Source organism: Camelus ferus, chromosome 25 (genome assembly GCF_009834535.1).
Source record: "Camelus ferus isolate YT-003-E chromosome 25, BCGSAC_Cfer_1.0, whole genome shotgun sequence".
Taxonomy (NCBI): domain Eukaryota; kingdom Metazoa; phylum Chordata; class Mammalia; order Artiodactyla; family Camelidae; genus Camelus; species Camelus ferus.
The window spans coordinates 23,635,347-23,652,252 of NC_045720.1; the positions used below are offsets into that span (position 1 = coordinate 23,635,347).

The window sequence follows — 16,906 nt, forward strand, 5'->3', positions numbered from 1 at the left end:
TATTAGTTTTGTTCCTTTTATTTCTTATTTCTTAAAATACATAATTAGACAGAAATTAAGGGTCATAAGTAGTTTCGATTGTAAAATGTCAGACATGTAAAAGGTCGTGTGAATCATCACTCATTCTATAATTTCTTCCCTTTCACTCAGTCATTACTAACAATTTTGCTCCATGGGAACCACCACCAAGACTGTAAGATAAGAAAGAGTTCACCAGCTGCTCTCAGCCTTGTTCTTCGGGAACCCTAAACAAAGAAGCCAATTTACATTTCTGCATGCATTAATGTATTTAGCTAAAGCTCTCCCTCAGAGGTTCTCAAATGACTTTTAACAGCAGAATACTTTTGTCAAACAAAATCTTACAAGGGAACCTAACCATGAAAAACAGCAGAAATCTTTTATTAGTTTATACATATACTTTTTCTTACAGTAAATTCAATCAATGAAAACAACACACTGAGGATCAACTCAGCGTTAATATTTGGCAAATGCATATTTGGCTGTTCATATTTCTTTATTCAAGGTTTCAAATTTAAATTAAATAGTTGTGAACCTTCCAAATCATTCTTCTTTCACATAATTAAAAGAATCTCTATTCTAAATCCAAATTATGGGATCCAGAAGACATCATACCTGTGTCCTGTGCTAGCAATTACAACCTTATCTCCCGGTTTCCACGTTACTGCTTCTTGCAGAATCAAAGTCCTTTCCCCTGCCTTTGCAGTATGAGCCAAACGAGTCCAGATCACAGGAACAGGCAGACCTGGAGCCAACATACAAAGAGAATTTCTTCAGATGTGTGTTCTTGGATATTAAAAGCTTTATGCATTTTAATCTTTTCTCAGATTGAATCAGTTTGGGGGAGGTTTATTTCACCTTAGCATTTTATACCTTTCTCAACAAAAGAAATACTTACAGTACTTACTGTATAAAAATAAGAACCAGGTTTGTAATAACATGTATGGGTCTATAAATTTTAAAAAAATCCTTCCACAGTGATAAATTCCATTTCTTTGTATGATATATGAGCTCAATACAACTGGTGTGATGCTATTAATAAAATGGGCCGAGGCCTGTTACTTTTGTCATTGTTGATAGGAATTGCCTAAATTGATAATCTAGAGACAAATGAAACGTGTAAATTTCTGAAAATCCTATTATTGTATATATTTAGCACAGTGCAGGACTTTTATGATCATAATGGGGTATCATGTTTATATATTCTAAACTTATAAAAGAGGTAGATTATGGCAATATAGAAAACTTCATATAAAAAGGATTCACGTCATGCTTTTAAATAATGTTACCTTGATACCTCAAATATGTGATCAAAATCACTTTTCTTTGCTGATAATTTTCCAGAATATGGTTATAGAAAAGCACAACTGTAAATTTATAGTTGTGTTTTAGAAAGAGCCCATTTTAAAATACAAATGTAAGAAGTCATAATTTCTGCTTCTAGACTTCATGCCTTTTTTATAATAGATTAATGAATGAAGTAAACAATCAACGCGAATTGTCTTTAAGCGCTAAATTAGGCAAAAGATGTGATGGAAGGGCTTCCTAGGCGGAACCCTGATTGTGAGTCTTGGTGGTCTGTAGGGGCTGGCCCGGCCTGGACAAGGGAGGGAAGAGATAAAGAGGCGTAAAGAGAGAATATGGAGAGAGAAGCTTGGGAAGGTTTCATTTAGAGAGCGTTTTCAGGAGGATTATCTCTGGCTTCCTGGCTAGTCTCTCCTGGACCGCTTCCCCCAGCCCTCTGGCCCCGCACCGTGCAGATCCAGGATTCCCTCCCGCACGGCCAGCGTTTTGGCACCATATACTGGGAGCTCAGGAGATCGCAGGTGCCCGTGCAGGGTAATGATTGCCTTGTGCTGAAATGGGGATGCTTCTGTCCCAATCTGCAAGGGATTTCACAAGTGTCATTCAGAAAGTTAAAAGTCATTGTCCGCAGTTCTAATCACTCAAAAGCAAATTCTTCCCTTTTCTCCCTTCTCTTTTGAGAATCAATTGTTCCTTTCTCCGTATCTTTCCTCCATAATATAAACCTTCCATTTTCCAGTCAGCCAAATACACTATGTCAGACCTTTGGAAAGTATACTGCTTGACTTTAGCCACACATCAGAGCCAATTTTTTTTAATGCTCTATTTAATATTCTGCTCTATGACAGCACACTTTATCTTCCCATTAAGTGCACATAAAATATTCTGGGAATTTTTAAAATCCAGAAACAAGATTTTATGCTAAGAACAGAGACCCACACAAAGATAAACTTGTGAGAGTTTTGCATAATTAAACTGTCTATTTTACACATACTATTTTAAAAAGAAATAGAGAGACGTTAGCAATGGATATAGATCAAGTTCTCTTGTATACCTGAAGGACACCTCCATCTGTAATTAGAATATTTTCTGCCTGGAGTTCAATGTCAGCTTCATCAAATATCAGAGTTCCACCTACGAACCATACAATTTTGAAATATATCACAGGAAAATTCTTATTAAAAGCTATTTATTAAATTATACTTTAAAATCTAATTTCTTATCCTCATCTGCTGTCACTATGCAAGTGACTTCAACTCAGCTCTTGTGCAACGGAAAGTATAAAAATACAGACAAAACCCAGGGAGTTGATAGAAAACCAAATCCCAGGGCAGATTATTTTCCCTTAATCATTTGTTATTTTAAATGCTATTAAATAGTGCAGTTATATGAATTCTAGTCCTACAAACACAGGACCTCAAAATATAAATTAAGAATAAAAAATTAAAATAAAAGAGAAAAGCACTTTTTAATAGAAACTATCACACTGCCAACATTAGCTCTGAGCTTTTATTCACCAATGTGCACTAGCAACAGCTGTAGCCTGGTTGGCATTATTAAAGAACGTAATGAGACATATTTTTTATGAGATTGATGCAGATTTGTGGACAGTGACACATCACTTGCCCAAAGGTTCCATAGTTGATAACTTCAAATAACCAAGACACTGCTATTATCCCAGAAGTTAAAACAAAAACAAAATGCAAAGGCCTCTGAACAGCTAAAACCATTATGGTAAAGTTTATACACTAAAGAGCCAGGCGTTTTACTCTTGCCAATTACTGCTTCTTTTACACACAATTGTAACAGTTCCGGCTATTTAGTTTTCTGTATTAAAAACAGAATATTAAGAAGCAGAGAGAACTTCAGGTAACAGGAAAAAGCACGTTCATAGGCAAAGGTTAAATCACAACCTGGCATCGAAGGGGGGGAGTCGGGGGTCATTGAGTATAACATTTAACAAAATCTCTATGATTTTACAACCCCCTGGGACCCATTATACTAGTGTTTTTCTAAGTAGGAAATACCTTTTACTGTTGTGATCCACTTCATGTGCACTGGCGTATACACACACACACAGTTATTGAAACAAAAGTTCCATGAAATATTTAACTTTAAAAGCTGCTTGCCCATATGAATGCAGTACACTGATATTCTTTATTCTGTTTCATTAAAAGATTCTGGTTGCAACACAATAAACAAGTTCATAACCACAAATGGATTGTAATACTCAGTTTAAAGAACTCAGTACTACACTGTGTTCAAAACACGACACAACTATGGATGTTCATAATCATGAATTTTGATTAAAGTAATGTCACAGAAATATTTCGCAGGCAGAGTCTAATACAATAAACAGATTTTCAGACATTTACCCTGAATAAGCAACATTTTCAGGATAGGGGTATTCTGATCCAGCAAAATTGTCTGTCCTTTTGTAATAACAGCTAGTGAGCCTTCCTCCGGGGGAGACTTTCCTCCCCATGAGAAGCTGGAGGACCAGGAATCAATGTAGAGGAAGTCAGCATTATCCTGTAACAGAACATGAAACACTTTTATATTCAGAGGTTTTGTCACAATTCTTCTTCGTTCAGTTTCTCAAAATGAAGAAATCTGAAACAATGAACACCGTCATTAATAGTCAAGTATAACCTACTTTAAATATGTTAGAGCTGCCTGTTGGTTCACTTCACAATAATTAAAAAAAAAAAACCTGAAAAAAATCCATTACCAATTACCCCACAACCCAGAATAATTTGAAATCTGAAATAATAAAATTTTAGTAATAAGCAAAATAAAGATCTGCTTCATTATAGTCACATTTCAGTTGTTTTTTGGAGACATTAACAAAGCAAAAAGTCCATTACCAACTACTTCACCTCCCGTAATGCGAATCTGTCTATCGCTGAGACTGTTCTAGCCCACAGCACCATTACCAGTTTGGCCACGCCGATGCCTCTGATGCTGACACGCACTGAAGCCCACCCTGAAGGAGAGTGGGCGTTTGTCGTGCAGATGAGATACGTCTTGTTGGAATACTCAACATCACATCTGGCTTCAGCTATAGTGACAAGAACATCCTGAATATTTTCACTGGAAAGTAGAAAGGGGGAACACAAAACATTGATGATTTTCTCAAATTTCTAGGGCACACAGTCAAACCCTCTTCATATGCATTACTGTAAAAACAATGCTCCTACCCAATGTGCATCAAAGTGCAGATTGACACTTTTTTCAGTAGTAAAACTTCAAAATATTTTTTGAGAAAAAAGTAAACAAAAAGATGGAGAGGTCAGGAAATAAAACTGTAGAAACTAGCAAGTATCGTAGTGTTGGAGGAAAACTGCTTGTGTCCAAATTATTGAGAGATTCTATGTTGGACTCCAAACAGGCTTCTTTGTAAGAGACTCTCAGTGTTCATTACGTCTATGTGACACTTTCACCACATTCACAGACTTTGAAACTGAATCTTGTAAAACTGCCATCCAAGGTAGTTAAAAGTACTTGAGGAATTAAAACTGCTTGCTATGATTTAGATGATCTGGGGTTTTAAAGTCAGCCTTATCCACTTGAAGGATAATTATAGTGCAAAATAATGAGTATGTTTAGGAAAAAGGAATCTAACAAGTTACAATGAAATGGACCAGGTGCCTGAAGAGGTGTTTCATTGACCCAATGAAGCAGTTGATGGCTGCAGATGTGACATTGGGCAAAACATATCCAGAAGGTGATTTATGCTTGTGAGGCTACTTCCTGGGATCTGGAGAAAGTTATGTAGCTTCTCTAATGTTAGTCTTCTAATCACAAAATGGGATTGAAAAATATCTAAGAAGGTAAGTCAGGAAGTTTCTATGAGGTAGGAAGGTCCCTGACACAGACTGTGTAGTCAGTAAAGATAGGTGGCTTTTGAGCAGATGGGCACACATTCCACGACCACGCTCAGACACTGTTCTGGCACACGGGAGAGCACGCACAACAGCTGGAGTCTGGAAACAGGCACTGATGTATGTGCACGTGAGGACAGGACCTGAAGCCCACTCCCAGGACTGTGAGTCTGGTGCCTCCTGCTGTACTGCCTCTCTGGGGAGCGATTTTGGTGATGAGTGGAGTCAGCGACATGGTGTAGGTAAAAGGAGTTGTGGACCGAGACAAATTCTTCCCGTGGACCACACTCACTTCACAGCGCTGCTCAGGTCCCCCGCCTACGATACAAGGATCAGATGAGTCCAGTTCTGCCATCAGGCCCTTACTCATTTCCAAAACCCCCAAACATTTTCAATACCATCTTCCTTTGCCCAAAGTCATTTTCACAGGCTATACGTAAAATAATAAAGATCTCCAGTTGTAGCCAAAAATATCACAAAGTTCATGCACATTATCAGCAGGGGAAAGACCCTTAGACCCTCCTTCGGAGCCTCTTACTACAGACAATTCTACAAACCTGTCTATCTGGTCTTCCAGTCCAAGAGGAGTCGACATTGCAAATTAGAGAGGAAGGAAGGAAGAAGAGCTAAGCGCAGGCACGCTGATGACGGCCAAGAGGGACAGCTGAAAGCAAGGCAAGAGACAGAAAAACTGCAAACTCAATACAAAAACGCTGAGAAAAGAAGCAGAACTAGTATTAAGACAAATGACCTGAAAACCTTAACAAATCTTGACAGCACTGCTGCATTTAAAAAAAGAAATCAGGATATGAACTCTGATGTTGAAATGGTAAATAGCACAGTCAGAGAAATGTTACATTTTCTTCAATATTCTTTATTTAAGAAATCAGAAGAAGCACTTAGAAAAGCTTCAACAAACTTCATTAATGTTTTAAAAAATATTTGCTCATAAACTATGTCCTTTATTCATCTATATTATTCTTTTTGGTTCTTCTTAAATTTTGTTATATAATTAAAATTTGTAGGGTACTTGAAGTACCGGATATTTAAATTTCACAATAACCCACTGAATTAGGGTTACTCTTATCTCCATTTGATAAATGGACAAACTGAAACAGAGAGGAACTAAGTTATTTAGCTGAGGTGACAGTTAGTGGCAAAACAAATTCAGGGGATCCTCAGGGCCCAGGCTCTTGACCACTAAATAAAAATAAATAAGAGTGATAATAATAGCAACTCACATAGCATGTTTCAGATATCATTCTATCCATTTTACATACATTAACTTATTAAATCTCACAATAATCCTGTAAAGTAGGCTAATGTGATTATTTTCATTTTACAGATGAGGAAACTAAGGCACAGAGAGGTTGAATAACTTGCCCAAAGACACACCCTGGGGTTGAATCTTGGCCACGCATTCCAGCATCCACACTCATAACCACTGTACTATCCTATCTTTAAGGAAAAGCTAATCCTCCCATGGGAGCTAAAAACATGTCATCCATGTGGCATGCTCAGTTTATGTGATAAACTGAAAAGCTGCAATTTACTCCAAATAATTCCATCTAACCCAAATGTTATGAATCTTGGAAAACATACAAACCTAGAAACAAAAATTCTGAAGAAGTTGCTTAAAATCAGGAAAGCCATAAAGGTGGTTCAGTTGTTGCAAAGAACACGAAAACTTGAAAAACTGATCTCCATAAAATTAAACGGTTCTCAAAGACTGTCATTCTTTTTTCCTGATTACTTACCATCATTGGGTGGAATTTCACATAATAATGTTGTAGAATTAGATGCAAGTCTGTCAACAGCACATTTTGAGCCACACACTAATATAACTGAATTTTGTGGATTAAACCCAGTGCCTGTCACAGTCATGGTTTGACCACCACCGAAGCTCCCTAGTGAAGACATACAAAAGGGACAAAGTCAATGAAAAGAAAACCTCTTTCATACACATATTTAACTTTATTTCAAAACCTGAAATGGAAGTAAATTACATTAAATGAAAAAATTCTTACAACTGAAATTATTTATATTAGTGCAACAGAATCTCTTTTGATTGTAGTTTTTTTAAATCTTCCACTGAGTAAATGTCACATCCAGTCATTTATTTAAACTACTTCTAAGAACTAAAATTTTATTGAAAAGAAATGTCACAAAGAATTTCAGAGGAGTCAAAACATAAACATATAATTACTATTTTAATTAAAAGTACATAGGTTATACTTTCTTAAGGTTTTTAACCAATAAAATAATTTTCAAATAGGAAAAAATATTTACGTAGACATAATTACAGGCCAGTGATGTCTAAACATGATTTTTAAAAAGCTTTCCACATATAACCTGGACATTTCAACAAGATTAAATTTTAAAGAAATTATATAGCACTAAAAGAAATACAGGCATTAAACAAATATTTTGAAATGGTTAATTGATACCCTTACATGCTTGCTTATTTGATGTATAAACAAAAACATTTTAATGTGTTATAGAAGCTACAACTTTTAGCAGGGTTTGAAGAATATGGTTTTTTTTCCCCTTAAGTAAGTGTTTACTGAAACAATATAAAATATTTCCAGGTTCTGGCACATTTGTGAGTACCTTGGCTTGGATGAATATTCTGAGTAGAGAGTGGGTACTCAAATACAACTGTGGACACAGCAGAGCCTTTTGTCTTATGATGCATCATAACAGGAAAAGTGCCACCAGCATGATCTCCAGTGATGCACTGCAACACAGTATCATTGACCATGGTCACATTACACTGGATGTTATCTATCGCCACTGAAATTTCCAAGATATCGGTACCAAAATTAGATCCAGTGATCTGAATTTCAGTCCCTGGTGGACCTTAAAAAAAAAAAAAAAGCAGACAATATAAATATATCTAAATTCCAAGACTTACACTTGCATTTAAAGATACACCTATTGACTTCCCTAAGCAAAGTAATATCCAGTACTTTAAAACTAATATAAATATCAACATTACATGTTGTGTCATATACATTTTGGCTATAATTTCACTGCAGTCTATGATATAATAACTATAAGATATTTATCTCAATGTTCATTATTTTTCAGCAGGTCTCTCCATCCTACTGAGTTGTAAATTACTAATAATTCAGGCTACTGGAAAAGAGAGAAGAAAGATCCAGAGCTGAAGAATGTGAATGCCTGAGCAGGGGTGGTGGGTTAGAGTCCTTTTGGGATGGAGCTTACTTTTTGAAACTTTTGGTACTTTCCTGATATTTGCAACTTTTCTGAAGAATGGACTATTTTTCTTAATTCAAATATTTTCAAAGTGTATGACTTGATAAAGAAATTATGATATATAAATAATCAGGTGTAAGATAGTAAAATACAGAAATATGGAATTAATTTAATGACTTATAGACATGTTAATGGTAATGCCTTGAATAGATGTACACAGAATAAAGTATTTCAGTCTTCTTTTCCTTCCTTCTTTTAGAAACACATACTGAGGCCATTACACACATGGAATTTTTCATGGTCATCCAAATGCATACATACACACCTACATAGTAATTGAATAGATATTAATCAACATAACTTGTTACAAATGCAGAGTCACCAAGCAGTAGTTTGCTTTTAGTTCAAGTAGTAATAGTAAAAATAACCATATAATTGACCATAGTAAGGATCACCGAAGTATAACTTGTCATTTTAAAGACCACAGATATTAATGTGATCTTTCATGTTAGGAATAGCTTTAAGATACAAGGTACAAAAATATTTGGGGGTCTTAAATTTTTATTCTTGTCTGGCATTTTCACCTTTCATAGGAAAAGTGTTGTTCTAAGTGTAAGAGAGCCTCATCTGTTCAGTAAATAAAACAGCTCAGTTCTCACTTGTCTACAAGTCTCTTCTATCTTCAGATTGTTTTGAAAGGTACATTCAAAGAGAGTGATGAGACAGAAATAGTTCACTGGAAATAAGGAACATATCTAGTTCTTCATTTGCAAAGATTACAAATACATGAGGGGAAAGTATGCCATTGCTATGGTAAATATTTGCTTTTCAAAAACTCTAAATGGGAAAATTTGATGTCTAAAAGAAAATTTCAAGGTGTCAAGGTAATGTTCTCAGCCATAACACTGCAGCAGCCTCTCCAGAGTTCATTACATAGATGATAAGCATTCCAGCAGCTTCAAGATGATCAGCAAAGCATAGTGACAAAGAATCAAGAAGACATTTCAATCTATTCTTAGCTTAGAAAAGTAAGTCATGCTAAATAATTAAGTAAATCCTATTTTATAATAATATTTTTTCCATCTTAATGGGCCAATTTCCCCCTTAAAAAGACTTCTGTTGTATTAATAAATTAGTAATCAATTGTAGTTTCATGGAAACAAGATATTCTAAAAGATTCTCAATATTAGAAAGATCAACTACTTGTCGATTTTAACAGGTATTTCCTGTTCCATATTAACATTAATGTCATAGATTAATAACCAACTCTAGTCCATAGATAGCCATCTATTTCTTCCTTATTTTGATATCTGGGTAAAGTTAATGGGGATTTTGTTTCAAAATAGAAGTGAGAACTTGACTAAAAATTTTATCCCAACAATGTGAAAAATAATTGCAAAACAGAGACAACAAAGAACTTAAATCTCATGTATTGGTTAAGAGGGACTGTCTAAAATCACATCCTGATAATGATTCGCAAACATAATTCCAATTCTGTGCTAATAAATATTACCGATAATATGGTATCAAGACAACAAGCAGGCAGGTATCGGAGTACCTGTACTTGGGACAATTCCTCTGAGAAGTGGAGTATCTTCCAAGGCATACGTAAATGACAGAGGTGGGTAAGCGACTGCGTTGACAGAGATCTTCACACTGACCGTCCCAGCTGTCCCTGCTGGGGTGCGGCAGCAGACTTCACTGGAACTGACAGAAATAATTTGACAAGGTTCATCCCCAACAGTGACTGTGGTGTTGCCTGGATAGAAGCCGTTTCCTGTGATCACCAGAGTAGTTCCACCTCCAATGCTTCCAGAAGCTGGTGTGACAGATGCTACTGCGGGGCTGTGGACAGTGAGGTTTCCCAGAGCCAAGCCCTTCGTTCCCACCACAACACTAAGAGAATAAAGCCCAGCTGGAAGAGGAGTCACAAGGACAGTGATGTTGTTTTCATTAACATCGATTGCTCTGAACTGTTGGTTTCCAATGAAAACAGAAATGTCCTCCAAGAGAGCACCAAAACCTTCTCCTTCAATAAGAACTTGTGCAGACCCTGTGATGGAGTATGGGGAGACTCTTGTTATAGAAGGAGTGATGCTTTCTAAATACGAAAAGCTGCAGTTCCCCTGGCACTGGGCAGGCACTCCGTGGATCAGAAGACTGACTTTCACAAGCTGCTGGGGGGCAGGAGATGTTTCACATTCAATGGCTGTGTAATTCACCGACAGAATGCTACATGGAGAATGACCCATAAGGACTCGTACACCTGCAGAAGGACCTGCAAATCCAGAGCCTTTTACGGTCACTTTTGTCATTCCTGTAGTTGACCCTGCATTTGGTAACACCATGTCGATGTTTGGCAAAAGTACAAACCGTCTATCAAATTCATTAGACAGTGTGTTGATGGCAGTGCCCAGGTTGTAGACAGTTAATCTGACAATTTCCCTGATGCCAACAACCATTGAGTTTTGAGAGTCAATGTGACACACAATGAAATTGTTACTACTTTCTTCTACAACACAGGGATAGCTACCAATTGTAACCTGAAAGCAAAATGAATATGAAAACAAGTCAATATGTTACTCTAGTATGAACTTAAATTTTGTATTAGCAACAACTAAATTTAAGGAATTGATCATGTGCAAACTTTTTATTCATAAAATTAATTTAGGGGGCTGACTAAGGCAAATCTTGGGTTAATCTTAAAACTAAATTATGATCATACATGAATGTTCATGGCTACATTACTCGTAATAGCCCAAAAGGTGAAAACAACCATATGTTCATGAATTAATGAATAGATAAATAAAATGTATACACCATACAATGGAACAGTATTCAGCCACAAAAAGAACTGAAGTACTGATACACTGTACATCATGAATGAACCCTGAAAACATTATGTTTAGTGAATAAAGCTGGTCACAAATGACCACATATTGTATGATTCTATTTATAAGAATAACCACAGGAGGAAATACACAGAGACAAAAAGATTAGTGTTTGTCTGGGGCTGGGAGATATGGAGGGGTTGGAGGTAATGTCTAAGGATTGTGGAGTCCTTTGTGGGATAAGGAAAATGTTCTAAAATTGTGCTGATGGATGTACAACACTGTGACTATACTGTAAGTTTTTGAATTGTGCACTTTACATGGGTGAATTGTACAGGATGTGACATATCACAATAAAGTTGTTGTAAATTAAATTACAAGGTTGTGAGTGAAACATCTTTCTTCTCTTTCACTGACTATATACAAGTAAAAGGATCTTTATATATTCTTACCTTATTAGCACATGTGAGATTACTGAAGCCATGTCCAGTAATTGTTATCAACTCATTTACTGTTCCAGTGGATGGACTAATGTTACTTATAGATGGTGAAAAACAACTTGAAAGCTCAAAGAGCAATCTATTGGAATTTTTAACCTCAGTATTGTTCAGGCCACACAGGGGTTCTGTTGCTAGGCAGCCTGCCACAGAGCTTCCCAAGTGCAAATTCACGGGTCCTCCTTTAGACAAAAGAAACGCCTGTAAGTCATGTATTATTTTCTAAAACAAGAATTGTATTCAGACTGCATTACTCTATTTTGATGACAGTGGCTTAGGTACTGGTAAACTCCCTTGTTTTTAAATGACAAGAGGAGCCTCAGGCACAACAAAGTTAAAAGAAAGACCTGGACAAAGATGATACAGTAAAGACGGAACATAGAATTAATTTATTTTTCAATTTGTCTGAGGCCAGAACCCATGGGGAAAATAAAGCAATAACATCATCTCACATTTTAATACATTTTCTGGCACATGTGGAGTATCAGAACTTTTTCACGCTACATCTCATTTGAGGCTCACAAGGATTCTGGGAGACTGGCAGGGCAACATTAACATGATCCTTATTTTGTAGAATAAATTCCAGTCTCACAATAGTCTGGAACTACTCAAGTTTGTGTGCTAGTAAGAGACAGACTCAGTCATCTGCCTCCTACTCCAGAAAAACCACATACTCCATATGTAACTTTCTTACCTGGAGCATACGTGGCTTCACTGCCACCCACAAACAGGTGCAGGGGAACGTGCCTGGTTTCAGCTGGTAAGACGTTAATGACTCCTTGGAGAAAAATGGATCGAGCCTCATCAACATACCCGCTGCTGTAATAATGGATTCCAGGTGAAGTAAATTGGTAAGAAAATGAACCTGCCATAAAATAAGACAGCACATAATAAATAGAAGCAGTTAACGCATCTTTGAAAAGGAACTTGAAATGATCAAACACATATGCAGATGACAGGTTTCTCATTTTTCACGTGTGTGATATTTCAACTGGAAGTAGTAAGGAAATGACTAAAAAATGTCTATGAAACAGCTGTCTTGTATATTGAAACTACATTCCAGGAAAACAATATCCAGCATTGATTTTTCTAGAAAGACCATGTTAAGTCTGGCATTACCTGCCAACTCTTAAAGAAAAACTCAGCGTACAATGAAAAATAAGCAATATTTAGTTTGTGTTCATGAGTAAAAAGTTCATACAGATACATGTGTAGAACAAAACAGGCAGTCTAAAAGGCACTGTCCTAGGAGAAATACTGATTTTAAAGCTGATTCCAGTCAACAGAAGTTCACTACTTGCTACCATATGGCTATGATTAAAACACATATTCCAGTTTTCTTTGTATTTTACATGTTTTGATATATTTTTTCAATTGGTTGATTATCCCAGAATGAATGAAGATATTTCTGACATCAGAACTTATCTGATATATAGAAAACCTTGTTGACATTCATTTAAAATATTGCATAAATATGTTAATATTTTTACTATAATAAATGCCAACTAAACCATTTTGTTTCTTTGTATATACCATTTATGCAAAAGTATTTTAAATCTAAACAAAATTTCTTTTTATTATATCTAGGAAGAAGAAGCATGATGCAAAAGCGAAAAGGTGGAAACATACCTGTTGCAGATTTTTCTCTTCCATTTGTAAATCCTTTGCCATCATAAATTACACTTCCAGGACTGGAGACAGAGAAAACTCTATATCCTATTCCCCTAAGATACGGATGTGCTTGCCAATGCCACGTAACTGTGTCTCCCACAGACACATTCAAGACTGATGGTGACCAGGCATAACCTAATCCACGCACTGGGAGCAAGAATTGAGTCACATTTTTAAACAAAACAAGGAAAAGGAGTAAAAATTCTTAATAATTATCTTTGAAAATATTGCTTTTTTATACAGGCACTAGTGAAAAAACTTTTTAATTAACATTGCAACACTTTCATGTGCCTAATTAAAACACAAAACAAAAATAAACAGAAATAATGGAAAGTGAGATTAAGAGAAAATTAGGAAACTATAAACCACACAAACCAAAACTGATGACTGAGAGACAACTCGAAAACAATCAGAGCCAATATACAAGTGGTTCAGAAATATCACATGGAATATTTTTAAAAGCTATGATCAATTCTTTAAACAAAAATGTTCTCAGGCTTCAAGCATGCAAAAATCTATATAGTTTCAATTTTAATATTTATTTAGAAACCCACAACTGAAAACAAATTACAGTAATTAGGAGATTCTATACTGCAGTAAAACCAAGTAGCAATTCCTGAACTTGGTAATTTTTTATTTTTAAAAATTTTTTAGGGGGGCGGTAATTAGGTTTTCCTCCCTCCCACCCTCCCTTCCTTCCTTTCTGTCTTTGTCTTTCTTTCTTTCTGTCTTTCTTTCTATGGCTGAGGATTGAACCCAGGACCTCATGCATATTAAGCACACATTCTACCACTGAGCTATACCCTCCCCCGATGAACTTGGAAATTTAAAGCCTTGCCTTTTAGTCTCAAGTCTACCACTGATTCATTCTACATGTGGTCCCCTATGTCAAGGGGATAAATTCTAGACAAATTATTAACAAATTATAGAAGGAAATAACCATATTTATTCTCTGAATATTTTGAAGTATTACAAATAAAAATCAAATTAATTCCAAGTAATGTGCTTCCATTATTTACAACGTATAAATGCTGTCTGATACCTGAATCTTCCCCATCGTTGGTAATCCTGAATACATTCCCTGTTGAGTGAAGAATACATTTTATGACATTTTCTGATGATGATGTCACATTGCAAGGGAAGGACCCTAAACAGAATAAACACAGGGGAAAAACTCATTTTCTCAAATAGTTTGTGAAATACAGAGATGAAGCATAATGAGTCAACAGTCAAGGCCCGACAGCTCCACGTTACGTGGTAGGATCTTTGGTACTGTCTTCCTGATAGTAATCGTGTCTGAGTACTGATTAGTTCCAGAACAGAGACCTCCTCTTCTTAAAATACGCGTTAAATACAGTGATTATTCACTGAAACCAAAAGCAGCTATTTAGCTTCTCTTCGCCACCTAACCAAATACACCTAACCTTTCATAAGCTAATAGATAAAGCTTCCATGATTGAGAGTGTTTTTGTAATAAGTCAGCACCTATAGCACATCTTTTAAGATGAGAATGATGACAGCCTTCCTGTGAGGGTGAAACGCGTACCTAAGAGCACGGTGTTTTCAGCTGGGATTGTGCTGAAGCCCAAACCCATTATAGTGATTTCAGTTCCACCATATAACGAGCCTTTTTGTGGAAACATGTTGGTCACTTCCAAAATATATCGTATAGAAGCATTTAACTTGTCTCTGCAAAAGAAAAGTTAAGTCATTTCAATGAGTTTTCCATGGAGTCATGCTGTTAAACTCATTAGAAAATGATTTATTTAAGAGGTAGTAAGCGAATATTTCATTAGTCATTACTATTTCAAACTAGAGAATATGATAATTAACATGACCTAAATTTAGTTGGATCGTATACATATATAACATTTCTTCCCCTAAATATGAAGATTAGATTTCTGAAAATCCCATGGCAGAAGAGTTTGAGATGGAAGATCTTAAAATATTATGGGAAAAATATGGTTATGGGAACTGAGGTCACAAGAAACAGATGAAATCCTTTAAAATATTTTATATATTCATTAGAATAAAACAAAAAGGCAGCAGTATCTATGAAAAAGAACAGTAGTGAAATTCCATATATTTAATATAAGTAATTAAAGTTTTGTGTATTAATTTGAATTTATCTTCTATGTTTGTTGGAAACTTGTCATGATCCCCCTTCTCACTATTTCAACAAGAGGGTTTTAAATATATTCTGCTTAGTTACAGACAGGGTGTCTGCTAGGAAGCCATTGAAATGGACAACGCTTTTCTGCCCTGACATATAGTCTTGGTTTCTACATCTCAGCTCCCACCATAACTCAGATGAGTCTTTGTGTTAACTCTGATTTAACTTCCTCGTCATAACTGAATTGGTAGTTTTTGAACCACCACCCAAACACCCAGTTTTGTATGCTGTCAATTCTGCCCGTTAAATCATCAAGCCAAAGCACAAGCCAACAGTCTTCTGGTTCCCATGTGAGCTCTGCCCTGTGAATGTAGGAGGGGATGAGGTTTGTGTTTACTGTTGCTCGTCTGCCTCCACCTCCCATAGATTCTCCTGCAACAATCTCTCCTTCTACTCTGACATCAGTTTTACTTGCCTTTTTTAATCCCTCAATTCCAGTTCCCTCTTTTTCTAAGTATCCTACACCAGTAACTTCCTTCTGCCAGCACTAAAATTTTACCAGTTGACAAACAGCTTCAGGGAAGAAAATACTCAACGCCTACCTAAAGGGAAGTTAGAGCTAGAGGAGGATTCTCTCCATCCTCTGCTTAACCTGGCAGCTCTACTCATTTCTTGGCTTAGGGGTCACCTTTTCAGAGAACTCTTCTCAGTCCCTGAGGAAGAGTTAGCTTTCTCTATGATATGCTTTTGCAGCACCTGGGACCTCTTGTTCACAGATTTTTCCGCATTTATCATTAAGTTACTGATATAATCTTCTGTTTGAAATCTGCCTCCCCAACAAAACTGCGGGCACCATTAAGGTGGGGAACATGTCCCTTTTATTCCCCACTGGCTCCGTATTTCCAGAATGAATGAAAATCATGTGACATATGCATAAGTCTAGTTCCGCAGAGAATCTTGCAATCTAATCTGAATGGTACTGACCTCAAACCTAAGCATCCTAATGCATTTTATGAGCTATTTTCAGAACCTTTTGCAAAAGGAATTGTAGAAAGGTGAAGAAAGCTACTGAAATATTATAAGGTTAATGACCATTTCTCTTCCTAACCCATACATTGGCACCACGTTCTCCATGACTTTATCAAGTTTATGGTTATTACCGTACCTTGTTGATGCAAAACCCCAGTTTCTGACTTCTACATAGATATCATGTTTTCCAGGAGACAACTTGGGCAAAAGGCACCTGACATCTGTGAAGTTCCAGTGAAGGACCTGGCAGGCTTTTCCTCCAACGTATACCTCCATGTTTTGTGTGAGTTCATTTTCAAAGTTATAACCCTTAATCGTTAAATTAACTTCTCCTATTAT

General features: G+C 36.3%; 1 protein-coding gene across 7 annotated transcripts in view; it reads right to left on the bottom strand.

Annotated features, from left to right (window-relative positions):
- PKHD1L1 (PKHD1 like 1) overlaps positions 1-16,906 on the bottom strand; it is a 133,712-nt gene that overhangs the window by 55,153 nt on the left and 61,653 nt on the right. For all 7 annotated transcript variants that reach the window (XR_004315082.1, XM_032467653.1, XM_032467655.1 and 4 more), the window contains 15 exons: positions 16,704-16,899; positions 14,972-15,114; positions 14,468-14,572; positions 13,384-13,572; positions 12,449-12,619; positions 11,710-11,936; positions 9,985-10,969; positions 7,818-8,066; positions 6,965-7,114; positions 5,351-5,525; positions 4,260-4,416; positions 3,699-3,855; positions 2,378-2,457; positions 1,772-1,901; positions 634-763 (listed from right to left, as the gene is read on the bottom strand). Coding sequence is in view for 6 of the 7 variants with exons in the window: in XM_032467653.1 (XP_032323544.1) it covers positions 634-763; positions 1,772-1,901; positions 2,378-2,457; positions 3,699-3,855; positions 4,260-4,416; positions 5,351-5,525; positions 6,965-7,114; positions 7,818-8,066; positions 9,985-10,969; positions 11,710-11,936; positions 12,449-12,619; positions 13,384-13,572; positions 14,468-14,572; positions 14,972-15,114; positions 16,704-16,899 (3,244 nt within the window). In the remaining variant the exon portion in view is untranslated. The remainder of the gene's footprint in view (positions 1-633; positions 764-1,771; positions 1,902-2,377; positions 2,458-3,698; positions 3,856-4,259; positions 4,417-5,350; positions 5,526-6,964; positions 7,115-7,817; positions 8,067-9,984; positions 10,970-11,709; positions 11,937-12,448; positions 12,620-13,383; positions 13,573-14,467; positions 14,573-14,971; positions 15,115-16,703; positions 16,900-16,906) is intronic.